Source organism: Drosophila erecta, unplaced genomic scaffold (assembly GCF_003286155.1).
Source record: "Drosophila erecta strain 14021-0224.00,06,07 unplaced genomic scaffold, DereRS2 tig00000000-arrow-pilon, whole genome shotgun sequence".
Taxonomy (NCBI): Eukaryota; Metazoa; Arthropoda; class Insecta; order Diptera; family Drosophilidae; genus Drosophila; species Drosophila erecta.
The window spans coordinates 1,801,474-1,828,387 of record NW_020825194.1 but is presented as its reverse complement, the minus strand read 5'-3'; the positions used below and the strand labels follow the sequence as shown (position 1 = coordinate 1,828,387).

Here is a 26,914-nt window from a genome sequence, read left to right as displayed (position 1 = left end):
TATATTACCTAAGATGCCTCTCGGGTAGCGAATACTTTGCGAATTAGCTGGATTAAGTTAAGAGTTAGGTTTAAGCACTACGATGGCGTCCGGGTAGGAGTCGTCCACTGCTCTGGGCTGCTTTTATCATTTACAAACATGTACACTTTTGGACAGGGTCCCAGCTCGCCGGGCGCACTTAGAGCGCACAGATGAGCGTGGCGATGTCCATATCCGGCACATCGGCCTTGCGCAGGACAATGGCCGCCTGGTTCTGGTAGCGGCCGGAGGACACCAGCCGCACGGTGCTCACGCCGCAGAAGATGGCCTGCTCGGGACCCAAGTCACTGGAGGCGCCGCACACGGCACTGGCCTGCTCCATGCCGATGGCGTCCAGGCCGGCGGAACCGCCGATCTCCAAGCGATCGCTGGGCAGTTGGCACTGGTTGGGAGAAAGGTTGTTTTAGTTGGGGAAGGGGGCTGACTCAAGGGCTGTACCCACATCGTAGTTGACCTTCGGCTGGGCCCGCACACCCTTGCCGCCGATCCGCAGGCTGGCCAGCGAGACCACGGCCGGAAAGAGCGCCGAGATGGTGCAGTTGCGAGCCTGGCCAAAGTTGGTCATCTTGTACATGGCAGCCGTGTCCTGGACCAGCACGTTGCAGGCTGAAACAAGGAGAAAGGCGCCTTCTTTAAATACGACACTACGGGGCAATGCTGCACCTACGTTGCGTGATCTTGTGGAACCGCACATTGGCCACGAAGGAGCCGCGCACAGGAATCCGGTACTGGAGCAAGGCGGCGTTCTGGCTCGAACGGAAGAACTTCTTGTTGCCAACTCGCGGCCTGCACAAAAATGGGATTAGGACCAAGGAACACTGTGCCACTACCACCCACCATTGTCTGTAGTTGTTGCAGAACTCGTAAACCCGCTGCTCCAGCGGTCGATGGTGATCCTTAATGCCCGGAAAGTACTCGCCATTCAGCTCCCAGCCGTCGACAAACTGCCGGGGAAAGTGCGTCACACTGGGGCATAAATTCAGTAATTTAGTGGCCCTCCGGAGCACTTACCGCCATTAGGGCTCCTGTCTCGCAGTTCGCGTCGTAGTGCTTCATTGTAATCTCCACAATCGTGTCTGGCTCCCCAATCACATACAGCCCACAGACCTCGGGCTGCAGTTCCTGGACATCTGCTGTCGTGCCAGCTGCTGCTGCTGCTGCTCCTTGTCCCGGAACCACTCCCACTCCTGCTGCTCCAGCTGCTCCTGCCGCCTCCAGCTCCAGCAGCACGGCCTCCCGGTTGAGCGCCGAGTTGAGGGGGTTGAGCTTCTTGAAGATGTAGTCACCTGCCTCGGAGGCCACATGCATGCAATCTGCGGAAGGGGAGAAAGCCCGGGGGCTGGAGTTAATGGCTCGGCACTGGGGGAAACTGGTAACAGAAGTCTGCAGCTACATTTGGGCCAGAGACTCAGCTGCAAGTATTCCGCATTCCGCGCAGTGCACCCAATGCACTGGCCGCCTTCGAGCTGTACCGAATCCGAAACCAATTTGTCTTGGCCAATTTCCACGATACCCTGGAGATGACGCGCGATTAGGGGTGGGCTATTGAAAGCCCCTTTGATTGCTGGCAACTCGGCTGCTGGGCAACAATTAATTTATCATGCGCATCCACTTAATGCCGGCCCTAGTTGTTGGCTGATTTATGGCCGGCATTATTAGCCGGTTCACCCACTCGTACGATTTTTATGACCTCTTGCTCCCTGACATCCAGCAAACCGGGTCGAAAAACAATTAAACTGCTATTTGACTTATTTTTTGTGCCCCCTTGACATGCATGTCACATACTTGGAGTGTCCTCGTGTGTGTCCTCGTACTCGTACGTGTGTCCCTTGCTGGGACGCATGGTGGAGGTGGGTGCAGGTGGCCCGCGTCCTGGCACTTGGCGCCAATTTGTTTATGACACTCGCTAATTGCCTTCGAGTGGCGGCTTTCGGCCCAACATATCCATATCAATACAATAAAACAGCTCGATGCATAAGTAATTGGGCATTATGATTAAATAATCGCTCGCAAAGTGGCTGCTAGTTAATAAGTAATCATAAAATATTAAGTTCTTCCTTTTTGTAAGGCGCTTTGAGCTTCAATACAACATTTTTCCCGGAAGCCTTTCAATTATTTTGAATAGCTTGCTGAACTCTGCGCTGTGAACTTTTTTCATAATTGTAACTTTTCCCATAACTGCAAAATATCTGGGCGACCTGCGTTCCTCCTTGTTATCCCCCAGATTAGACTGGTTTTCCATTTGTCCTTCGAAATTGTGTAGCTATTTCTGAAAGTGACGTCATTAAGCTGACCCGCCCCTTTTCCCTCCCCCAAATGAACGCTGTTCTGACTATAAATAAAAGCAATTATAAGTCGGCAGTGCCACAGATCTGTGATGTTTGATGTTCCACCTGACTCCGGGACTGTGGGACTGATGCAACTTTCCATCTATTGGAACCTGCGACATGCGGTTGCTCTGACGATGGCTTTCCCCTGGGAGGAGGGCAATGGGTGGAAAATGCGGGGGTTGGCTGGCAGAGGGATTAGGCCAATTGAGGTTGGCACGAGTTGCTGGCCATACATGGGGCATTGGATTTCATCAAGTTTCGTTCGCAGGAATCACAAGAATCACAATATCCATCGAGTGGCCACAAGTTTGTAATCTTTCCTTTCCATTTGGGCAGTTTGGGTCAGTTTGAATGAGTTTGGCCATGGAGCGGGGGGCTGAACAATAAGTGGAGTGCACTTTGATTTGAATTTTAATGGGCAATATATTCGGGTTGCTGGGCTACACAAATTGCGCATACGCCCCGGGTGCCCAGGGATTGCAAGGCATTTTGCAAGCAGCGCTCGCAACTTATGCAGAAATCAATTTGAGAGACAAGTAAACAAGGTTTAGAAAGCGCCTTAAACTTGTCGCTGTCGCTGCGCTGCCGCCAAAGTGCATTTCCCATTTTCCGCCGAGGGCGCTTGACTAAAAAGTTTTCCACCCCCGCTTTCCACGCCGCACATGAGAATCGCAACTTACCTGAGACCGTGTGCACATTGTGCGGCACCGCAGGGTTGGGGAAAAGCTCAAAGGACCGCTTCACACTGGGCCAGGCCTGAAAGAGAAAAAAGGCAGGGAAATTAGGGGCATGCACTGGGCAAAAGGCGGCTAAACTGTGCTGTCTGTGAGGCATGGAAATACGTTGCAAGTATAGCAAACTAATCTAAACTTAAGGCCTTGCAGTTATCCCAATGTTCAAGTTGAAGTGGAGCATCCTGCCGTGCCAGTCCGCACAAAGCAGATACATCCAGCAGAACATCCAGGAGGCGGGCCAAAGGATCAGCGGGATGTCCTTGGCGGCTAATGTCCGCCGACTTCTGTAGTTGTTTCGAAAGAAAGAACTCATCGCGGGGGGCAGCTAATGCGGCACTTAGGGCTCAGTCCACAATGCAACTGCAGAGTGCTGGGTGCGGGGGCCAAGAGGTCGTCCGGGCGGAGGACAATAGCCGGTTTTAATTAAACTACCACACACGATTCTCCAATAAACAGAAATCGAGCAGATGACGCCCAGGACGTGCTCAGCCCAGAAGGATATACATGTACATATACATATATTTCGAGGGAGCTGCGGAAATTTGAAGCAAAAGTTAAAACTTTTTATTAACAAAAACCACTCAGCCTGCGACGCAGATTTTTTGCGCTCCGCTTTTCCCTGCTTATGATTGATTAGCGGTAAGGTTTTTTCAGATTTTCGCGTTAATTGAAATCGCACCCAGCCCGCTGGGAAATTGATAAATGGTGACGCATTGGCCGCGCGCAGAAATAATTGCGTTAAGGCCAAAAAGTTTTGGCCGGCGCTATTCGGCTTTTGGGACATTTGTTTGCGCAACACTCGAGCTTTGGCTTTAACGAGTCGTCGGGTGTTATGGAACTGTCAATTAGTGGCAACTTTAATCCTCCGTCCCGGGGCGAGATTGGCCATCGAATAGCCAAAGCCCAGGATTGCCAGCCTGACGTCACAAATCTTTCAGCCAGAGTCTGGATAAACTGTCAACAGGCTGTAAATAAATAATAAACATGATCCCTTTGAAAACACACTTGGCAGCGGCCTGATTTGCATAATCACAATGCTGGCATCGGAATTTCGGATTCGGTGGATGAAATGTGCCGCTGGACGCCTGTTGTCAAGCCAAGCGAATCGCAGGATGCGCCAGCTGCTCCATCAAAGGACCCATTGGGACCTGGACCTGGTTGGCCATCCCAAAGTTGCCACGGAGATGGGAGGACTTCTTTCAATGAGCTGAAAGCTGAAAGTTTGTGGGCGGCGCGGGGGCATTGGCAAAAATAGAAAAGTTCTTTGGGCATTGTGACAATCCCTCGAAGAAACCCGGTAAGTGGAAGTCCTTCCCCTTGGCCGCTATTGAACTTGCATTCCTGCATTTATGGGTATTGAATGCTGGGCTTTTATTAGCACAGCGCTTGAAATTATATGGCATTGCAAAAATAACTTTCGCTTTCATAATTGACTTGTTCCTGTATATTTAATTTCCCTTATTTGCATTGATGGCTCATTTAAATAAACAATTTAAACTTTCTTTAAGCTTTGTTGCTGAAATAATTAGGAAATTAGGAATTTTCGAAATCCTGCCTTGAATATCTAACCGCTTAAGAATGCCGCCATTAAAAAACCGGAATATTCAATTAGTTTTTTATTTTGGAGCTTTGGCAGCTAGGAGGTCGCGTGATTTGATTAATGAGTCTATTGTTCCTTGGTGAATCCAGTACTTTTTGCCATTATTCAGAACTCAGGAAATTAGCCCTCAAGGTCGCGCCAGGCGCCAGATTCCTTTGTTCCCAGCGCTCCAGCTCCAGAAAAGCCGCTAATTAGCAAAGGATATGCGAATCAGGTCCTCGCATGCCACTGCCAGGAATTAAGATGCCAGAAATACTTGGGAGTTGATTAAAAGTTCGCTTAGCGACACCAAGGAAGCCAGCACCTGACAAAATGGAATCCCTTTTCGGGGGTCAGGCAAATATTGACTTTCGGCATCGCGGCAGGAGATCCGGTGGTAATCCTTCAGCCAAGGCAAACACTTGCTATCGGTGGGGGATTCTTGGGTTGCGGACTGCCTAAGTAATAAGACGGCTTCAAAGAGGCGGCTTTAAGGACGAGCTACTTGCCGCATTCCTGGCCATGAATAAGTGATGCACTCGCCGGTGTCCGACGAAGCAACAGGCTGCCAGTGGACCATAAAATATTCAGACTTCTTTATGGCCGGCGTTAATTTCACTCAAGGAGTCGTCCTGCCAGGATTCGTCTAACGGAGTGATGATGGCTCAAGTATGCGCATAATGCCGGATGCCCAAGAATATGGCTCAAGTCGGAACTAAGTCAAATAAATGGCCACTGAATCGCGCAGAAACGAGTCCCCGGAGGCTAAGAAGTACAGAAGAGCATCCTGTTTAATTATGACCCTTCCTTCAGTTATTTGCCATCTAAAAACTGCCTCATTTGCGTCAGCAATTCATTCAACTCTGCGATCCAAAGTTTGTCAGTGCTCATAGCCATCATGTGAAAATCCAGGGATTAACTTGGGCAGCCGCAAATGAATTCGATTACGCATACGCACTGTTGCACGACAGCCAGCGTTGTTATTGCCTTAATTACTTAATTAATTTCGCGCCACCGCAAATGAAGTGCAAAACGCAGTTTGGCAAAAAGAGTTATTCCGATATTCTGAAACTGCCATTTTGACGTCATGCCTCTGCCTTTGAGTTCACATACAAGCTGCCATGGCATTAAAAAAGGGAAATTCGAGTGTTGCCACGGCGGAAATTAGTTCTGCCTTAAATGCCTCGATGCCTCGACTCCGTCCTCCTCCTCGGCTTATATCGAACATATTGCATTCGAGATTTATGCACGAGTTCTGCCCGAACGGAATTGAATAGATGGCATAAATTTCGCGCAACTGCTGCTACATGATGAATGAAATTTATGGAAATTAGAGGCATGCCACGTAGATATTGGGGCATACGTTATGAGGGCTTCCAAAGCAGATTCAATTACAACAAACAGCGTACAACATGGGGCTGCCCAAACTGGATCCCCAAGTCACAAAATATTGTTGCACACTTCAAGGCAGCTCCATAGGTGAACTCCTTGTGAGTGCAGTGTGAGTATTCAGGTTCGGAAAGTGAGTGGAACAAAGCACAAGCCCCTAAGCACCCAATTTGTGGCTGGTGCAATTAGGGGTCACCTCTGAACGCTTGAGCTTACCTCTCCATGTCACAGTGCTCCAGAACTCAGTTACCCTCCGTTGCACCCGATGACATTCATGTTTTAATTGTTGTCGTTCTCACATGTTGCCAGAGTGAAAAACGAAGCTCCACGGGTGGAAATGGAGGGAAAACAGGAAAATGCGGCGGAAGTGGGACAGCAGGGGTGTGGCTGTCATGTCCTGGCTTAAATGGCTGTAAAGTGCCAAAGCGTCGGTGTCAACATTAAGCGCACATCAAGTGCAGGACTCTCAGGCAATCGAGCAGGATGTGGATTTACAGAAGGGGCGGATTGGGGCGGAATGGGCACGGGGCAGTGCTGAAAATCTCGTCCCTGTCTAAAGTGAGTGAGTGACCACGGAAGGAATGAGTCAGTTGCAGTTTCATTGCCTTCGATTCGCTGGGCTTTCCGCCAGGACTGCTTGGCTTTTGCCACCGCCCACGGCGCACTGGCAGGTGCGAATTTACATTTATCCTTGGCCAGTGAAGTGGATTCCCAACGTCCTGGCTTCACGACTGTGCCCACAAAGTTGCCATTAAGCACACCTATCGCAGGCTCTCCAGTTGATGGATGGCAGGAACCAGGAACCAGGAGTGAAAAATAGAACCTTAATCGTTCGCCACTTTCCAATATTTTCATATCCAAATGCCCTCCGTCTTTGGCAGGCTAACATGACAAATGTTGTTATTTCAATATTTGAATTTCCTTTTTGCGTGTGTTTTATGTGTGGGCTATACTGTTTTCCGATCACAAGGAATGAATTGCTTGTCTTAGGTTAGCTTACATGGCGCTGTTCTACTGAAGTTCAATGAAATTTCTCAAAATATTCCCCTTTTCAGTGCAACTCAACCACGCCTCTGCAGAGAAGATAGCGCTGCTATCTTATTTGACTTGGAATAGTCTCAATCACAATTAGCACGAGTTCTATTTTTGTTTCGACTGCAAGCAAATGTCACGGAAACCTTGCCACTGATTGGGCCATTACCGAATGGAATTAGGAATTCATTTGCGACGGACCGCAACTATGAACCGCTGACCCGCTGACCCGCTTGGACTTCCATAAATTGATTACTAACTGGAGTTTGCAACGTGAGCCTAATGAAGGTAATCAGTTCTGGCATAAGTCGCAGCTGAAAGGCTGCCAAAAAGTTTGGCAATAAGGCCGACAGCTAGAATCAATCAATCTGGCCAAGAAATCTGGGCCGAGAGAAATTAGATCAAGTCATTAGGGCAACGGGGAAACAAAAGTTGGCCCAACTTGTTGATCGAATTACAAGGAGTTACACGCGTGACTTCGTCATCCATTTATACACAGAGAACAACAAGTGAGTAAATAAGAGCTTAAAAATATATTCAAGTGGCGATAAGTAGTTGTTCTTTCAATCGACACTCACCTGGACGCCCAGCACAATCATGGAGAAGTACAGATAGACAACCAACTTCATCGCGAGTTTCGATTGGCGAAATCTGAGCAGAAAATGGCCAACCGCCGCGGGGAGATTGAAAATCAGTTGACAAAGTTTGAGGCGACTTTTCAATTAGCCCTCGAGTTCCGGGGCGGCTGCTTTTGATCCTGTCGCCTCTGCGGCCGTTGCTTAGAGATTAGAGATTAGAGCAGGAATCACGCACCCAATAACTTCATTAGAGCGTGGAATTAGCGACGGAGGCACGCGGTGCTATGCTTACTGGGCACACGATGCGTATACTTGATGCGGGCTGGAAATTGCGCCGGGAAACCGATTTAAGTTTCACAGCGAAAAAGAAACCAAGAAACCGTTGCAGGACGAAAACAAGGACGATGCGTCTACGCTGCCGCTCGACGACCGAGTGTTGGTCCTTATCAGCGCCGCATTTCCTTTTATAGCCAGTCGTCCTTGCCGAGTTCCCATGTTTTTTACACTTTTCCTCTGCGTTTTTCCCTGATTTTCTACGTGCTTTAGGTGTGTGTGTTCAGAAGTTTTGGCCCTACAAGTTCCGTACAACGTTTTCCTTTGTTATTTTCCAGCTTCTATATTATTAGCATTTCGCTGCGATTTGCACTGCATTTTTTGAAATACTTGCCGCTGTTTGGTTACTCACCACCAGCAGCTTTTCCGGTGAATTTTCTGGCGAGCATTGCCAACAGAAATGGCCGAGGAAAAGCTTGGGTGGAAAGCTCTTTCAAATGGAAATCCGGCTTTATTTGAAATTGGATCTAGTCTTAACCTAGAACGGAACTTACAATGTGCTCTTTATGCGTCTAAACTATAAAGATGTAATGCTTTAATATTTTATCTTATTTATGGATTTGATTGAGTTAACATTTTGTCCTATATGAAGTTCTAAGTCCCTACTTCAATCCCATATCCAAAGTGGGCGCCACGGCCACGGGAATAGGCACATTTCTGGGGTGGCTCACATCCCCCCGGTCGTAGTAACCTCCTAGGTGCTCTCCTGGCACGTGGTACAGTCCATAGTGCAGTCCATTGTTGGCCACCTGGAAGCGCATAGGAAAAAGGGTTAGAATGGAGGTTTACCCTTGCCTGACACCCACTCACCCTCTTTAGGCCATTAATGGAGGCCAGGAGCAGGGCCATCTTGGCCAGTAGCAGCGCTTTTCCACTCACTATGGAGAGCATTTGGAAGCCCATGGGCACCAGGATGGCCCCCAAGGCAGTCACTCCAAACATCATGGTTATGATCATGTTGTAGCGATGTCTTCTCAGCCGGGCACTGCCCACAGGATCGGTGCCAGAAGTCTCTGGTTATGTGAATCAATGAATCAATGAATGCTGAATGGAGTACACGGTAACCAAAACCCACCACTACTTAGATATCGCTCCGTCAGCTTGCCCAAGTTCACTTGCAAAGTGTGGGTGGTCAAGCCCTTGGCCAAACTCGCTGCCAGTTGATCGAACCAGGTTAAGTGCTTCAAATCCTTCCGTTCGTCCTCCGGGCGAGTAGCGTTTTCAGCCATCTGCGGAGCGGACACCAGGCGTACTCCGTCGTAAATGGAAATCTCCGGCGACGACATGATGCCCTCGAAGATGTGCAAGCTTCTTGAGCGGAAGCAAGACCACAGACTTTGATGTACTCCGGACTGGTAGCAGTCCCGCAGATCACTGCGTAGCTGCTTGAGCTGGGATATCCACGATTTGTGCGCCTGATCCTCTCCAGCCGCGCCACGATCACCCAGGATCACTCCAAGCAGGAATATAACCAGAACCGACGGAGCACGCATTGTTCGCCCTTCGAAAGCCAAAATGAAACTGCATCCAATGAGCCGCCAGCGATGCAGTTTTTATAACCCACTGCTGACCAGTGATCGGCGACCGATCTCGTCCAGTGCACCCGGTCATTGGGGCAGCTGGTGGAAACCCTCTTCTGGTGTCCCTAACGGTTTCTTTTGGCGGTCATGGTCGTCAGACAGCATTGTTGGTGACTTCGAAACCGAGTCTGGGCACCCAGAAAGCCAAATGGGCGGCGTTCAAATAAACTTGTCAACATCGATTTGCAAATGCCCACCATCGCACAATTCTAATCAGATGCGTTTCGACCCGTTTCAGTGTTTCAGTGGCAATTGGCCATGAATTAGACGCTCGATTGAGTGGGCAAGCAGCTTTCAAGGGGCGGCTTCTCTTGTCTGTGGGCCAGTTTCAATGGGAGTAGGAAAGTTTTGAAGAGATTTACGTGGGCATTACCTGGTTGCAATGGTAATGGAATGAAATGAAGTGGCCAACCCAAAAAACTGCACTTTCCGAAGGTTCGTTCGTTTTAAACATTGAGTTTTATTTAATTATTCTTTATTAGCTAAGAGGTCATTCATTGCATTTCCTTTGCTTGATAATTGTTTTGAACAAATTCGTACTAAGATTAAAAGGTTTTATCGCTTTAATAGTTACATTGAGTGCAAAAGTTGACGTTCAGTGATTGGTTGATGCTCTAGACTTTAAACTAGTTAACAAAGTTTACAAAAACAGCTCTACACTTGCCTAAATATACATACGCACCATGGCCAAATCGATATTCTATACTCCTAAATGGGCTTTCATTACTCCTCTTTTGGTTTTGGGTGTGTGGTAAAAACAGTTGCTCAGAGCTGGGTGCCCAGGGTTCGAGCCCTGCAGTTCAGATACAATAGTACTATAGATACGGCGCTGCTCCTTCCTGATCCTCGTTAGAAATATCCTCAGTGCTCCTGTGTTCGTGTGTGTGTGTTTTGTGTAAACGCGTTCTAGCAAAAAATATATCCCATATCTCTGTCCACCGGAGCCGCAATCCCGCCAATCCCGCCAATCCCGCCAATCCCGCCAATCCCTCCTGCATTCCGTAGACTACGTGGCGCTTGGCAGGCGGTGGCGCCAGTACAATCAGGATCCCTTGGCCGTCGAGGGCGTGGCAGCGGCTACTCCGCGTCCAAATCGCGGCAGGTACAATCCGAACTTGGACTCCACACCCGCCAGAAGAGGAACTGCCGCCCGGTAGCCACCGATGTGGTCCAAGTTCTCGGTGGTCACCGACGCCGCCGCCTGCTCCAGCGGAGTGGTGATCTTGTGCGCCTCGGATCCCTTGGGCTGGGTGCCGCCGAAGTCCACGTAGAAGAGGCGCTGCAGCAGTTCGTAGGTCACCAGGGTCACGCCGAACTGTGGTGAGGAGCGGAAGACTCGAGCTGTGGGATAGGTTACAAGAAATCAATATATAAATCCACCGAAGAAGCTAGCGTTGACCTACCGGCTGTGCCCTTCCAGAAGGCTCTGGGTCCCTCCTCGGCCATGATCTTCTTGGTGGCGTCCCAGACCCCGGTGTAGGTGGTCTGTCCGGATCGGGCCACCACCTGGAGGCGGGTCTTGATGACGTCGGCGGGCGTGACAAGCGAGGCGGCCGGAACACCGGCAATGGCACCGGCGGCCAGCAGGGTAAGTGGGTGGTTGTAGCCGTCCTTGTCGGCCATCATGGCCTTGGTGTGGGCATAGGTCGGGAAGTAGATGGCCGAGAACGGCACATCGCGGAGCAGACAGGCCCTGGCTCCCTTGTAGAGCCCAAAGAGTCCCAGTTCCCGCACCACCGACCACGCACGGATCTTGCTCCCACTTGCGATTTCTCCAGCCACCTGGAGACGGATCTTCACAATCTCCAGGGGATTGGTGAACACCACCTGCGAGGCACCTGCACATCCACCAGCCATAACCTCCGCCCAGGTGGGAATGTTGCCCTTCTTGTCGGTCAGCTTGTCCCTCACCAAGTCATTCACCGTCAGTTTGATGGCTTTCTCGGGGGCCACGCCCATCAGCTGGGGCAGCAGACCTCTGTAGAGACCCATGAATCCCTCGTGGCGAACCACCTGCGGATTAAGGCATTAGGATAAGATCATTTTACAGACTATGTGATCAGACTTACCTTTTTGAAGCAGTCCCAGGAGTTTCGATAGGCAACTTCACCAATAAAGGAACCCGCCCGCTGGTTCTGCATTCGAGTCTTGACTAGATCGATGGGGTAGACCACAGTGGCGCCCACAGCTGACGATACAAAGTAAATCAATATGCGTTCCTTCTAAGGGGATGCAGTGCATCCAAACTTACCGCCGGCAAAGGAACCCAGGGTGAAGCGGTAAGAGCTCTCCAGGATCTGAATAAAGGCAGATCGGTCCGCAGGACTCTCCACCGCCTTAATCTCCGCCAGACGATGCGTTATATGCTTGGTGTAGTGCTCGGGTGCGATGTTGCTCAGGTCACTATAGTCGATGCGGCTGAGGAATGCGAACATCAACTCCGGATTAGTTTCGACTTGCATATAATATGTATGGGAAAGGGAAACTTAGAGATACCAACTGAGTTAGGTTTGTGGGTGCGGGATTCTGGGAGTGGATTCATAAACAAACAAAAAGCGGAAATCAGGCCAAGGCAGGACGAGATCACTTGCCTACTTGGAGGTATCTTTCTCCTGCGCTTCCACCAGCTTTGGGCGTGAGAATTGCGAGTGCAGCGCAGAGAAAAGGAGAAATAAAGAGAACACACGGAGAGAAAATGATACAAACAAGCAACAATTAGCACAAGACACTTGACACTCATTTTTGGGGATTGCCCTGGGCAGTAATGATCGCCTACTTTAAAGGATGCACACATACATCACAATCGGACTTATGGCCTAGAGGGTCATAACTTTAAATCTCCACTTCATAGTTTTAGCTGTTATAAGTGTAAAAATATATCACTCAGCATACTCATTTCTAGTAGGTCCAAATTTTACATCCAGCTGGTAATTTCATACTATACTAACCTATACTAACGCCTTGTATCTACAAGCTGAACCATGCGAAAAGTGCCAATTACATCAGTTCATTATGAAAACACAATACCGCTCATTAGAACCTTGGAAAACTTAAAATGTGTAGAAAGTAGGGCATAAACGCGAACTATTACTTAATCACAATAGTAGAAAATTATAGCTGTTAGAGCTTCCACTTTGCAAGTCTTCAAAAAGTAATGGTTAAGTATTGAAAGATACTTGAAAGATATTGAAAGTTATGAAAGATACATACATTGCATGCCAAGAAAAAATGTATCTCCTTCAAAGAGCAGTAACAAAAGGATTATTTTGCAAATGAATATGTCACTAACTGACTTTATAATAAAATATAATGTAATGCTAGTTTGGCTAATTCGAATCCAAAGTTGGCAACACTGAACCCAAGGTAGTGCCTATAGACTCACCCCGCTTGGTGGACGGCGCCCGCCAGATGGAAAAGGATGTCGACCTCCAGCGGCGTGATTTGGCTCATCGTCTGGGCGGCGTAGAGGATCTGATCCTTGGTGATCATATCCGTGCGACTGCCCTCGGTGGCGTGCAGGTAGACTTGTTTGATCAGTTCCATGTTGTTCAGCAGCGAGGTAAATGCGATGAAATACGGGAAGCTCACTTTGTGACCCTCAGTTACCTGGTGGAGTTGGGAAAACGATCCTTAGAATGATGAACGGATGGCTAAGAGCGGCAATAGCTACCGAAACTAGATTGTCCTTGACGCCGGGGGTCAGTAAATGCCGCTTAACATTAACTATGATGTCCTGGAAGTCCAAGGGCGAGATGAACCCAGTGCCAGCTGGATCCTTGCTGCGGAAGGCCTCCATCGCGTGCTCCTCGTGAAAGTCGTGCAGCAGCTGGGTGAACTCAGCATAGTTGATAAGGCGTTGCTTCTTCTACAGTTCGGGCAAGCATATACAGTATAATCATTGAATAATCGTCTGATTGCAGTGCTCTTACATCACCAAAGTAGCGCTTGATAAAGGGGCCATCTAGGCTAAAAGGTATCTTTGAGTGCAGTTCGGTTTTTTGTACGACATCAGCAAAGTCGGCTGCAAAGTGGATAGTTCAGTGGCATAGCTTAGTTTAGTTGCTTATATAGGATGGGATTTTCTCACCGTAGGATACAGTGCCGTTGCCCTTGCGGTCGAACAGCTGGAAAGCGGTCCTGTAGAGGGCGTCTGGGGTGCAGAGCAGACCCTCGAAGGCCTGGAACTCCGAGAAGGAGATGAGTCCATCCTTGCTGGTGTCCGCAATGTTGGCCAGTAGGCGCACCGATTCCTATGCGAAATATAACGTTGGTTGATTAGCTCCTGGTAAATCTTTGCACAACAAACATGTGACGGGGAACTAAGGCATGGCACTTCTTCCAGTGGCAGGTTAATCTCTTTCGAGTGGACATTAGACCAGTAGTTACCCCTAATGGGCAGATAAACGGGTGAACTGCCCCCGCAGACTTCGGCACCTGATTGAATCAGTTCCAATTTGCGGAGCACCTACGATCGCCGATCAGGTTCAGTTCGGTTCTCAGGCCATAAAGCTGATAAGCGGACCCATTAAAATAGAATCTGTGACGTTGGCGGTTAGACACGAGGCAGCCAAGTGATTGCCGGGTTATTTGGTTTATGGGTTTATGCGTTTGCTACATGTTTGCGGGTGGGTCAAGGTCAGCAGGTGAATCACAGTGGCTAGTTATGCGGCTCTGATTTATGTTTATAAGCATATATACGAGTGTGTACTGGGCGAACTTATCTGGCGATAAGATATGGCCGCTCTTATCATGCGCACTATGCAAAATAACCTTGCAATGACCCATCGACTGCAGGCAAAGTACTCACGTCATTAAATGCAGATTCCGAGAAGAGTCCTAGGAACTTTCGCACAAAGTCCTCGCTGGTCATGTAGTGCTCGCCATTCTTCTGGATGGAGGCGTACTTCAGGAACACCTCTCGCAACTTTTCGGTGCCGGCGCGCTTCAAAAGCGTCGGAGACTACAAGAAGAATTGGAAAGAAAGCAGAGTAAGGAATTAGTTGGGGTGAGCGTAGCTTCATTGGGGTTTCTTCTAACTAGCTTGCAGATCTGCTCCACTGCCTGCTCTTTTTTTGCTGTATATACGATTATATGTATTTATTTGTACTTTTATCAAACAACCCTTCTGTACCCGCCACTGTCTCTGTCACTGTCACCGCCGCACTCTCTTTGCTGCGCTCTTCCGCTTCGAACTCTATTGCAAAAGCAACACGTGTCAGCCGCAACTTACATTTGGCAAACTCTTGGTCAGCGGCATTGCTGTTCTTTAGCTGTGACTGCTGCTTCTGGTTCAGTGTTCTTTCCGCGAGCAATTGCCGCCTCTAATTAGCTCATCAATGCAAGCCGATCAAATCCAATCCGCCCGAGTCGAAACCACCTCGTCCCCGTTCCGCGATTAACTGCGAGTGGAGCGGACTGGCGAGCGCAGAATCGCCAGAATCAGCGCCACCACCACCAACACAGACGCAACCGCTGGGAGAGAGTCGGGGGCCTATCTAACAAACTCTTGCTCTTAGTTGCTCGGCTCATTTCAATGTCAATGGACTCCCTTATGGCGACTCTCTTACGATCGTTACTCAGGGTCTGGGAGAGGGTGGGGTTATGTGGTCTGTAATCTAACTCTATAATGTCATTTCTTATATAAAACAAAATTATAAAATATATAAATATCTATTTATTGCTAAGGCAATATTTGAAAAAAGTTCCGTTGATTTAATGGGAAATTGTGCAATTTTCCTATATACAAATAATATGATAAATTATAAAAACTCCTATTTATTTAAAAAAAGGTCCCTTTATTTATTGGGAAATCCGTTACTCAGCTAGTGATAGTGATAGCCACTTCAAATTCCGATTAAGATTAGTTGAGTTATGGACTTTAGAACTTCAGTCTTGGGTCATTCTTGAATTTCTACAACATCATAACATCAGAAAAATTACAAAAAATTTCAAAAAAAATAAAATTTTAAATTTGAATGCAGTTTCTTAGAGAATTGCTCCAGAAACATTTAGAGGTATGCCACTTCAAATTCCAATTAAGATTAGTTGAGTTATCGACTTTAGAACTTCAGTCTTGGGTCATTCTTGAATTTCTACAACATCATAACATCAGAAAAATTACAAAAAATTTCAAAAAAAATAAAATTTTAAATTTGAATGCAGTTTCTTAGAGAATTGCTCCAGAAACATTTAGAGGTATGCCACTTCAAATTCCGATTAAGATTAGTTGAGTTATCGACTTTAGAACTTCAGTCTTGGGTCATTCTTGAATTTCTACAACATCATAACATCAGAAAAATTACAAAAAATTTCAAAAAAAATAAAATTTTAAATTTGAATGCAGTTTCTTAGAGAATTGCTCCAGAAACATTTAGAGGTATGCCACTTCAAATTCCGATTAAGATTGGTTGAGTTATGGACTTTAGAACTTCAGTCTTGGGTCATTCTTGAATTTCTACAACATCATAACATCAGAAAAATTACAAAAAATTTCAAAAAAAATAAAATTTTAAATTTGAATGCAGTTTCCTAGAGAATTGCTCCAGAAACATTTAGAGGTATGCCACTTCAAATTCCGATTAAGATTAGTTGAGTTATGGACTTTAGAACTTCAGTCTTGGGTCATTCTTGAATTTCTACAACATCATAACATCAGAAAAATTACAAAAAATTTCAAAAAAAATAAAATTTTAAATTTGAATGCAGTTTCTTAGAGAATTGCTCCAGAAACATTTAGAGGTATGCCACTTCAAATTCCAATTAAGATTAGTTGAGTTATCGACTTTAGAACTTCAGTCTTGGGTCATTCTTGAATTTCTACAACATTATAACATCAGAAAAATTACAAAAAATTTCAAAAAAAATAAAATTTTAAATTTGAATGCAGTTTCTTAGAGAATTGCTCCAGAAACATTTAGAGGTATGCCACTTCAAATTCCGATTAAGATTAGTTGAGTTATGGACTTTAGAACTTCAGTCTTGGGTCATTCTTGAATTTCTACAACATCATAACATCAGAAAAATTACAAAAAATTTCAAAAAAAATAAAATTTTAAATTTGAATGCAGTTTCTTAGAGAATTGCTCCAGAAACATTTAGAGGTATGCCACTTCAAATTCCAATTAAGATTAGTTGAGTTATCGACTTTAGAACTTCAGTCTTGGGTCATTCTTGAATTTCTACAACATCATAACATCAGAAAAATTACAAAAAATTTCAAAAAAAATAAAATTTTAAATTTGAATGCAGTTTCTTAGAGAATTGCTCCAGAAACATTTAGAGGTATGCCACTTCAAATTCCGATTAAGATTAGTTGAGTTATCGACTTTAGAACTTCAGTCTTGGGTCATTCTTGAATTTCTACAACATCATAACATCAGAAAAATTACAAAAAATTTCAAAAAAAATAAAATTTTAAATTTGAATGCAGTTTCTTAGAGAATTGCTCCAGAAACATTTAGAGGTATGCCACTTCAAATTCCAATTAAGATTAGTTGAGTTATCGACTTTAGAACTTCAGTCTTGGGTCATTCTTGAATTTCTACAACATTATAACATCAGAAAAATTACAAAAAATTTCAAAAAAAATAAAATTTTAAATTTGAATGCAGTTTTTTTAGAGAATTGCTCCAGAAACATTTAGAGGTATGCCACTTCAAATTCCGATTAAGATTAGTTGAGTTATCGACTTTAGAACTTCAGTCTTGGGTCATTCTTGAATTTCTACAACATCATAACATCAGAAAAATTACAAAAAATTTCAAAAAAAATAAAATTTTAAATTTGAATGCAGTTTCTTAGAGAATTGCTCCAGAAACATTTAGAGGTATGCCACTTCAAATTCCGATTAAGATTAGTTGAGTTATCGACTTTAGAACTTCAGTCTTGGGTCATTCTTGAATTTCTACAACATCATAACATCAGAAAAATTACAAAAAATTTCAAAAAAATAAAATTTTAAATTTGAATGCAGTTTCTTAGAGAATTGCTCCAGAAACATTTAGAGGTATGCCACTTAAAATATCGATTAAGATTGGTTGAGTTATGGACTTTAGAACTTCAGTCTTGGGTCATTCTTGAATTTCTACAACATCATAACATCAGAAAAATTACAAAAAATTTCAAAAAAAATAAAATTTTAAATTTGAATGCAGTTTCTTAGAGAATTGCTCCAGAAACATTTAGAGGTATGCCACTTCAAATTCCAATTAAGATTAGTTGAGTTATCGACTTTAGAACTTCAGTCTTGGGTCATTCTTGAATTTCTACAACATCATAACATCAGAAAAATTACAAAAAATTTCAAAAAAAATAAAATTTTAAATTTGAATGCAGTTTCCTAGAGAATTGCTCCAGAAACATTTAGAGGTATGCCACTTCAAAATCCGATTAAGATAAGTTGAGTTATGGACCGTAGAACTGCAGTCTGCGCTGCGTCTACGTCTCTAGAAACTGCATGCTTAATCTCAACATTTTTTGTAGTTCCTGAGATCGAGGCGTTCATACGGACAGACGGACATGGCCAGTTCGACTCGGTTATTGATCCTGATCAAGAATATATATACTTTATATGGTCGGAAACGCTACCTTCTGCCTGTTACATACTTTTCAACGAACCTTGTATACCCTTTTACTCTACGAGTAACGGGAATAAAAAGCTCCTTTGGTTTAATGGGAAATTTTTAACCATTACATATTATATTACTTAAAATGTTGTTCTTTTTTTTCTTTGGTTTTTCTCTTTTAGGTACTTGGCAACAAATAAGTTAATTATTTTCTAAAGACAATTGGCTTTTCAAATAAATAGAACGATTTAGCACCACTTACATTTTAAGGTAACTATTATAAGTATTCAGTATTACACAGCTTGTTTGAACTGATAAGACTTTGTAGAAGACTTTGTAATACCTAAGAGTATGGAGTACCGGGCAGCCGATAGTCAAATATCCAATACCCTGTCGCATATTTCCGCCACTTATTTACTCGCTCTCGCAGCAATTCCGCCTGAGTAATCACCCAAAGGTCAGCAGCTCCGTCAACAACAAGTTCAACTTCGATGACAATACGTGCGATTCGAATTCGATTACCCAGCATTTATCAATTGACTCATTGACGTAATGCGATTAGCACGCGATGAAATTGACATTTTCCCGACAACAATTCTCCCTCTTTAATTTATTTTCCTTTTTGTTTTTTTGTTTTTTCGTGGGGGTCCCTCACATTCGCAGATGCGCTTGTTTGTGCCAGAGAATTGCGCAAAAACAAAAGCAGATTTCATAATAAAATCAGCGAAAACCCCCGACTTCAAGATATGAGCATAATTCAGAACTGGCTGCTTGATTAAAGTCGAATACCCTGGGGAGAACAGCAACCTTGATTGATGTGTTATCCATTCCAGATAGCTGCTGATTAAAATGGATATAATGGCACGGATTCCCTAATGACCCGTACTGGATACAATCGAATACTGGGAAAAATGGGTACCTAAAACCCTTTCAAAGGTAAGATATTTAAACTAAATCCTAAAATGATATATCAGCTATAATCCAGTACAGAATGCATATACTTTCACTCAGTGCCATCTTCTTCGCTCCACTGCTTTTGAGTTTTTGTGTGGTGGAAATTGGATTTATTGGATGGGGCTTTATCCCCCACTTAGGTGGCAGTCGTCTGTCGGATCCGTCAGAGAGTCGTATTGACCTTAGCGAATCGATTGGCGGAGGCAATAAATGAATTCGTTCGCCGGCAATTTGCTGCACAATGCGATGCCATCGAGGATTCATGGCAGGCAGCGAAAAGCACGAAAATTGAATTGATGAGGATATATAATTCATATTAAAGCCGGATGTGTATATTAACTTTCACTTCAGCTGAAAGTAATTAAATGGCAATGTTTGCAATGCGACTGCTGATTAACGCGTATTGTTTATTCATTTACTCGGTTACGATTGAAAATGCTGGCAATTAAAGTGCGAAAGACTATTAGCCCAGTTGAAATATTAATCTACAGATTTTCCCTTTTCCGAATAACCCTAAAATGAAATATTTTCATAACACCTCAGTGGAACATTTTAAAGTTCACATGAAGCTACTGTCTTTTGACGTGAAATCAGCCAAATCAAAGGAAGTTCCGCTTAAGGCCCGATTCAATTTGTGGCCATTGCAGACGGAATGTACTTGTGTGCTGTTTATATATTCATGCCCAGCAGAAGCTGTTTTCCATCCGCTTTTTATTCGGGCAGCGCAAGCAAGCGGAAAATGTTACACATACGCCCCGTGTGACGGCAGACAGAAGCGATTTGTTTGTTTGTTTGCTCGGGTTTTGTGTCATTCCCCTCCCCCCTCCCCCCTGTCCCTGACTTCTGCTTTGTTGCATTTGCATAATGAGTTCTCCTTGGCCACGGCCGTCCGCCCAAGTCAAAGGTTGCAGGCACAGGTCGCTTTTCCACCGGTTTTCCCAGATTTTCCCCGCTTTTTTTTTGCCTTCAGCTGCCTGCAGCGAGTGGCACGTGCATGTCACAGTTACTGTATCGATGGACACGGCGAAAACTGGAAAATATTTCCCTTTACCACACTTTATAGTCGAGCATGTCGGTATTTACTGTTACTTGCGCATTTTACCTTTTCACAAAACAAATCTATTTGGCTTCAGTAGTGAAAAATGGCCAATTAATGGCTCGTTAATTTTTTTCACTGTTGGTGCCATGGAAATTTGTGCGCGAGCGGCAAAGTTTTGTTTTTGTTTGCAATTCGCGCCAAGGTCAAACCGGCTGTTCATTATCGCTGTGGGTTGTGGTTGTTTCTGCTCGAAAGGGGTTACAAGTAGCCACCCCCGCCAAACTGAAGTCGTACAGGGAAACAGGCAACTGGCAACTGGAAGCCAAAATAACGAGACATTTGTAAATAGTGAATACCCGAAATCAAGATTTCGGTTGCAGGCTGCTATAATGGGTGCCATAATGGCCCATTACGTATACGCAGCGTGGGCCATGGGACCGCAGTCAGCTGGCTAATTGACGACAGCAAAAGCGAGAGGGCAGAGAGGTGTGCATATAGAACGAGACCATATAGAACCGGTGGCTGGAGCGATCGGTGACTGCAAACTGAGAACCGGAGAACCGGAGAATCGGAGAACCGGAGAACCGGAGAATCGGAGAATCTCGGTGACTTTTCCAAAGTCGTGAGCGGAGAAAACCTGGCCGCAAGTCCGTGGGCCTGAAGGTGAATCGCTGGATGCTCGGAAAGCTCTCAACTGATATTGTTTTATTTCTTTATATAATTGTTTGGCCTGCGAGCTTTCCGCGATATATCCAGTATTTATCTTGCGACTATTTCGTAATGCTCTCTGCATCGTCTCCCCTTGATATTAATTAGTCCGGACCGGCACTTCCGCTATCGGAAGTTATCAGATCAATAGTTAATTGGTTTCCTGACGCAACGTTACCTCATCCTTATCGTGCATATTCACTTAATCACTTATTCACTTATACGTATGAACACAATCCAAGTCTTTGAATCTTTTAGAGCTCCAGACACGTTCGCGCTATCTATTTGAGTGTTTGTTTGTCGGAAACTTCGGCTTGACCTTTGGTTTCACTAATAGTTAAATATGGTCACTGTTTGATGGTCACTCGCGAGTCCTTGTGCTTTATTCAATACTTTCGGCTATGTCCTAGGAATGAGTAATATAGTCGTATGCCCGAACCGGATATATTTATTGCCCACTTGTGACTTTTCTATCTGAGGGATGCGCGCGATTTTCTCGGCTGTCATCCGCTGGCGTCGCGCTGCTTTTCCATTCTGAGCTGTCGGAATTATAGAAGCGAGAGCTTTTCCCGCTGTCAGTAACTTTTGCCGCCGAGAGAGCGCCGCAAATAATAATAATAAATGAAAGAGAACCCCTCGGCGATTGCATTTCCATTTCCATTTGAGATTCAGATTCAGATTCATATTCATTCCGATTCTCATTTCAGTTTGTTATGGTTTTTAGCGCGGGCTGTGCTGCACTGCAGTTTCCCATTAAACAATGCCATATGTGCAACTGCTATTCATAATGGCTAAGAGTTCATAATGGGGTCTAATCCGGGTGGTGTGATGTGCTCTGAGGTGGGCTAAAGTTCCCTAAGGCCGAGCAAAACACTTTTGATAATAGAAAAAGGCAGTGCGAGTCACGGGTGCACTGTGTTCGCGGAAGTAATTTGGTCCTAAGTGGCCTTAAGGTGCGACCATTGGCTCTGAGTATCTTGGCCGCATCTCCTACAATGCGGGCCAAGTTGTCAGGGACTAAACATTGATACCATAGCTTGCAGTGAAATATTCATATATAGATCGATCTCAAGTCCTCAATGAGTGTAAGTTCATAGCTTGCATTTTTGTACAGATACGATTGCTATTCGCGTGACCCCCGCTGTTCGCTCACATGCATGGCTGGCAAGGTCGCCATTTTCGAGCGTGCCAAGTGGTTGGCGATTCTTAAATTTGCCTGCACTCATTCACAGCTGCCGCGTTGCTCTGTTTACAATGTAAGCACGTGCTGCGAAATAACATACCAAACATGAGGAGCGACAGAGAGCTCAGCGCGGGGTGCGAAAGGGAGAGAAGATAGCTGGGACATTGCGTATACGCAGCGTTGGCCATCTGCGACGGGCACGTGAATGAAGCGTGTTTTGGGCGGGTACCAAAATAGCCAGGCGGGCGAGAAATTGCGTTATTATATCAGCGTCATTCAGCAGCGCTGCTCAAGAATTTCGGCAAGGCCGAACCATCCTACCAACTTTTCCGTGGGCGGAGTTTGTTGAATAAATTGAACAATTACGAGCAGCAGTTATGAGCAGCCAGTTGCACGAAGCGGCAGACATTCTTGGTTGAAGGTTAGCCAAATGTCGGTTCCACTCGGGTGTCCTTTTTGTGGCACGACAGGCACCAAGTTGGCGCAGCCAAAGGACCTCCACTTCCGCATTGTCACTCACAGGGAGTCCTGAAGCTCAAAAACCCACTGAATATTACTAATTTATTGTATTCGGCTTGCTGGAATTCATTTGTAACTGCCTGTTATCCTGAAGTATCCTTTGTTGCTATCCTATCATTTTCACTGTAATCTGCGAGTGGGGTAATCTGTTTTGGCTAAGCGGAAAGCACTTGCAATCCACTCAAGCTACAACATTGGGACTTAACTTGGCGGGAACAAGTTACCGTTGGCAAGCAGAAAGCGCTAAAGTTGCGCCGAAGATTGCATACACTGCCTTTAAATAAGCCGTTGACTTGGCATGAAATTGATTAGCAGTGTTCTGCGGAAGGGTAAGTTATAATCCTCCGATTCAGTGTTATTGCAACGCTATTTCCGTTCGTCGGCACTTTTGCTCTTTTCATTCCGCCGCCAGCCGCACTTATTTTTAGATCCGAGCACCTAATCCGCCACCACTGGCTGGGTGGGTGGCCCGTGGGGCTGGTGGGGCTGGTGGGGGTGGCTCTGGTAATTAAAGCGCAAACTGGCGCCCACTTGTGGGGGCTTCGGTGGAAGACAAAGGCTGAGCTGCAGGAGCGCACTTACTTCTTGGCATCGGGCGACTGGCAGAGTGGGTGTCCAATTAAACGGGAGCGGGATGTGCATTGGCATTATCAGCGGCTCGGCGGGCGGCTTGAACTGCTTGGACTTTTGGCTTCGGCGACACCCAGCAGGGAGCAGCAGGAGGAGGTTCCAGCAGGTGGTCACCAGGTGGGCGGCGCACAGCGAATTGTTCCTTTATCGATTTTACGCACTTAAATCCGCCTAATTCAGCGCCCGATTCGATTCACTGCCACTTGGCTGTGGCTGGATATTGGTTCCTGCTCCTCAAATGCACCCAGGTGGTTGGAGGCGACAGCTGCTGCACTGGGAACAGCTCGGAAAACAGGACCGTGCCAGACGAGAAAACGCGCTAAACTGGATGACAACATGGAAAACATTGGCTAACAGGGCTCCAAAAGGTGGTTGCGGTGGGAAATGTTAGCAGCCGAGGGAAATGTTACTTTCCCACCCTTATGTTCTGCGAAAATAATAGAGTGCGGTATGGGAAACCCTTTAATGAATCGCACTGCAATACATTCATTATAAATTTATTGTTATTGCTGAAAAGAAGTGCAGCTTTTCATTTGCTGCGGAAAGTGCTATGCTTAACTGAGGGAAATCCTCCAGCTGAGCTGCTGGTCGGAAAATCACAGCGCCACCTTTCGGTCAGGCTTTCAATATGAACGATTTAAAATGAAAAATAACAAACGCCTGAACCGACTTTCCCCAATTCAGCTCCCTACAAAGCTTGGTCAGCTAGCAAAAGCCATTAAAACTGAAAAATATGGGCAGCCATAAACCATAGTCATAAATATTTATTCAGTTTAGTACAATAGGTAAGCATGCAGTTTAATAATAGCATTTAATGATGATTCGTCTTTGAACAACAGGTTATTGCAAGTAGTAAGCCGTAGAAGGACACGACTCCTCCTTGGAGCGCCCCGAATAGTTTGCACTGTAAGCTGAGTGGGTGTGTGCCATTGTGGGTGAGATTGCCGGGATTTCCCGGCGAGAGCATAACATATTAGTTATATATAGTAGATAGTAACGAACGCAGGGGTAAGCCACAATTGAAAATCACATTGGAGGTTCTTAAGTGAAAGAACGCAACGAACCAAGAGGCCGGAACGCAATAAACAACAACAAATGCCGCCGAGTGCTATAAGTGGTGTGTGGACGATCCTCGGGATCAACAGCTTGCAAAAATACACATCTCTCTGTTTGCCGAAAATAGTTGTTCTCTCTATCTGCCTAAATCTCTGTAATCTCCATGCTCAATCACTGTTTGCCACCCGAAACTGGAGCTATTGCTAGACGTGATCGATCGGTCCTTTTGAGTGACTATCTCCGCAGGTCGATGACCTTGATCTTGGCCTGGTTGTCCATTCGGATGTGCTGCGCCTCCATGAAGAGCGGCGGGTCATTGGGATGCGGATGAAAGCCCGACTGGCGACATTGGGCAATGTAGTCCAGGCCGTAGTGCGGCGTGAGTATAAAGAAACCAGTGCTGCAAGCGGAAGACAGGGATACCAGATAATCAGGTGCCTGCTGCATTGACTCATGGGATGACTGATGACTCACGTGTTGTACTTGGGCGCGCACACGATGGCCAAGGCTTCGGGCATCATAATCTGATAGGAGCAGTGCGTATGCAGGTCAACGGAGGACAAAAACGCAGTCTGAGTGGGATGGGTCTGCGGAGGAAGGTTATTATATCAATTCAACGTTGTAAAACTATGAATTCGCAACCCACATGGATCCACCCCAGCGTGATCAGCTGCATCTGATCCTGCACATCGAATATCTGCTCCTCGTGCATCGTGTTGCAGCTGTCCGGAGTTCCCTGCTGCTGCGGCGTGATGATGTGGGTGATGTACAGCTGGTTCTGGGACAGATGACCAGCCAGTACGCCGCACGTCTCGATGTTCTTCGAGGTGTTGGCGAGGGCCAGCTTCAGAAAGACCTCCATTGTGTCCCCGGGCACGTGAACAAGGCGCAAGGAGCCAGCCAGCAGAGAATCTGTGCGGTTGTAGGATGGCTTCTGGTTGCGATCGAAGCTCGGCTTGGCACTGGAAATATAGAGATTTTATGAATTACGCTGGTTCGACAAGCAAGCTCACAAACATTCGGTTTGTTTGGGTTTCCAATTTCAAAAATCGAATAAGTAGAGCACATTTTATAAAGCTAACATGAATTGGAGCCCTTCTGTGGTTACGTGTAAACAGAAATTCTTGAGGCTTCATCATTTAAACTATAAATACACATAAGACTGTGCATTTATCATTCGGAATTTTGTTTAGAGTACGAGGAGAAGTGTGTACACTCATCAGATTTCTTGACTTGTTCACTTCTCCTAAAAAATTGTGGAATCTCACTTGGTAGTCTTGTCGGCGGCTGCTTCGCTGGCGGCGGGCAGTAGGAGGCCGGATCCCGGCAGGCTGCGATTGGCGCCCGTGGGAAAGTCATTGGGGTAGACCACCTGGTCAAGCAGGCCCATGTCCGGAGCCGATGGCTGGTTGCCCTCGTCGATGAGCACGTGCAAATTGGCCGGGATGAGGGATGGAATGCCACTGGAGCCTGCCTTCTCCCTTTCCTTCTGCCGCTGACGTTCCCTTTCCCGCTCCCGCTCACGCTCCCGTTCGCGCTCCAGCTCCTTGACCCGCTCCGCCTCCTTGCTGGCCAGGAACTGCTCGTACTCCCTTTGGTAGTGCGTTAGTAGCTTGGCCCTCAGTTTCTCCGTCGTGGGCATTATCTCGTCCTTAATCTTCCTGTTTATATCCCGCACCTCGGCCTTGACGCTGCCGTAATCCGGGTGCTGGCGGATCTTCTCGATGAAGAGGGTCATGTAGCGCAAGTACAGGATGAATGCGTTCTCGTGGTTGCCCTCCCGCAGGTAAACATTGGCCATGCGCAGCATCTCGGTGCCAGAGCGGTAGTACCTGCAAGGACATTGGCTGAGTGTGAGGAACCCGCAAGTGAGAGCACACAAGTCCTTGGCCAACCAAGGTCACAGCCTTGTGGGGAAACGGCCCTGGAAGCGAAGGACTCACCGCGTGACTGGCATGTTCTTGTCCACCTCGATCAGGTTGCCGCAGTGCGACAGGTGCTTCATCCTCTCCTGCGGCTCCACGTCGCCCATGTTCATGTTGTTCACAGCCTTCGACATGGTTTCACTTGCTCCTCCTGAAGTTCCAGCTCTTGCTCGTGCTTTCCACTGCCCTGTTGACCGGCAGTCCTTTGGCTATTGTCTTGGGTTGCTGCTCGCGCGACTTGGACGCACTTGTGCTTGTCAATTAGCTGCTATTCCGCAATCTTCTTTCGTGGAGAATTACTCATAATTACGCAGGGCGTCCTCTGAAAAAGCTGGAAACAGCTGTTCTCCCACGCAGTCAGCTGTGTGCGATAGACCGCGGAGAGTCATCGACGGCCTATCGGTACTAATCGATGCTGGTAGTAAGGGAAGAAATATCGGTTTTCGAAACGAACGTTACTTTTTGAATTTATTGTTATTTTGAGTAATTTGTCGCTGCAGCTTATAAATGTCAATGTGTATATCTGCTACTGCGATAGAGAATTGCTTGACCTTAATACTTTACCTTTATTTTGTAAAGGTTTATAAAATGAGCATACATGTTGAATTAATAAGATGGAAAGCGCGCATATAAGTTTTGAAAACTGTAGTGGCCAGCATAAATCCATCAGTTTGTTCGTGTTGAAGGTGACATAATCATAGAGGAGTTGAAAGCTAATATTAGATTAAAGCCCTCTAAGAGC

At 46.1% G+C, this 26,914-nt stretch overlaps 4 protein-coding genes across 7 annotated transcripts; all 4 read right to left on the bottom strand.

Annotated features, from left to right (window-relative positions):
* Window positions 1-11: 11 nt before the first annotated feature.
* LOC6555285 (corticotropin-releasing factor-binding protein) lies at window positions 12-8,120 on the bottom strand. 2 transcript variants are annotated; one of them, XM_026979274.1, is made up of 8 exons: window positions 7,974-8,120; window positions 7,682-7,881; window positions 3,050-3,125; window positions 1,051-1,352; window positions 877-983; window positions 707-825; window positions 482-645; window positions 12-421 (listed from the first exon to the last, which is right to left on the bottom strand). In XM_026979274.1, the coding sequence occupies exons 2-8, from the start codon at window positions 7,730-7,732 to the stop codon at window positions 179-181; spliced, it is 1,062 nt and encodes a 353-aa protein (XP_026835075.1). In that variant the 5' UTR covers window positions 7,733-7,881; window positions 7,974-8,120; the 3' UTR covers window positions 12-178. The 2 variants fall into 2 exon arrangements, with proteins under 2 accessions (XP_026835075.1, XP_001981201.1); XM_001981165.3 differs by having other exon boundaries at window positions 7,682-8,120.
* A 322-nt stretch (window positions 8,121-8,442) lies between these two features.
* Window positions 8,443-9,530, bottom strand: LOC6555350. The gene is made up of 3 exons (XM_001981164.3): window positions 9,090-9,530; window positions 8,825-9,027; window positions 8,443-8,763 (listed from the first exon to the last, which is right to left on the bottom strand). The coding sequence occupies exons 1-3, from the start codon at window positions 9,505-9,507 to the stop codon at window positions 8,617-8,619; spliced, it is 768 nt and encodes a 255-aa protein (XP_001981200.1). The 5' UTR covers window positions 9,508-9,530; the 3' UTR covers window positions 8,443-8,616.
* Window positions 9,531-10,052: 522 nt separating this feature from the next.
* LOC6555349 (calcium-binding mitochondrial carrier protein Aralar1) lies at window positions 10,053-23,528 on the bottom strand. 3 transcript variants are annotated; one of them, XM_026983779.1, is made up of 10 exons: window positions 23,144-23,528; window positions 14,402-14,554; window positions 13,682-13,844; window positions 13,524-13,615; window positions 13,265-13,459; window positions 12,977-13,200; window positions 11,846-12,012; window positions 11,664-11,782; window positions 10,998-11,607; window positions 10,053-10,935 (listed from the first exon to the last, which is right to left on the bottom strand). In XM_026983779.1, exons 1-10 carry the CDS (start codon window positions 23,207-23,209, stop codon window positions 10,637-10,639), a joined length of 2,088 nt encoding a protein of 695 aa, XP_026839580.1. In that variant the 5' UTR covers window positions 23,210-23,528; the 3' UTR covers window positions 10,053-10,636. The 3 variants fall into 3 exon arrangements, with proteins under 3 accessions (XP_026839580.1, XP_026839581.1, XP_001981199.3); XM_026983780.1 differs by lacking the exon at window positions 23,144-23,528 and adding an exon at window positions 21,038-21,392; XM_001981163.3 differs by lacking the exon at window positions 23,144-23,528 and adding an exon at window positions 14,825-15,030.
* A 395-nt stretch (window positions 23,529-23,923) lies between these two features.
* Window positions 23,924-26,573, bottom strand: LOC6555348 (STAM-binding protein-like A). The gene is made up of 5 exons (XM_001981162.3): window positions 26,191-26,573; window positions 25,516-26,079; window positions 24,894-25,209; window positions 24,722-24,834; window positions 23,924-24,647 (listed from the first exon to the last, which is right to left on the bottom strand). The coding sequence occupies exons 1-5, from the start codon at window positions 26,304-26,306 to the stop codon at window positions 24,482-24,484; spliced, it is 1,275 nt and encodes a 424-aa protein (XP_001981198.1). The 5' UTR covers window positions 26,307-26,573; the 3' UTR covers window positions 23,924-24,481.
* Between the last annotated feature and the right edge of the window lie 341 nt (window positions 26,574-26,914).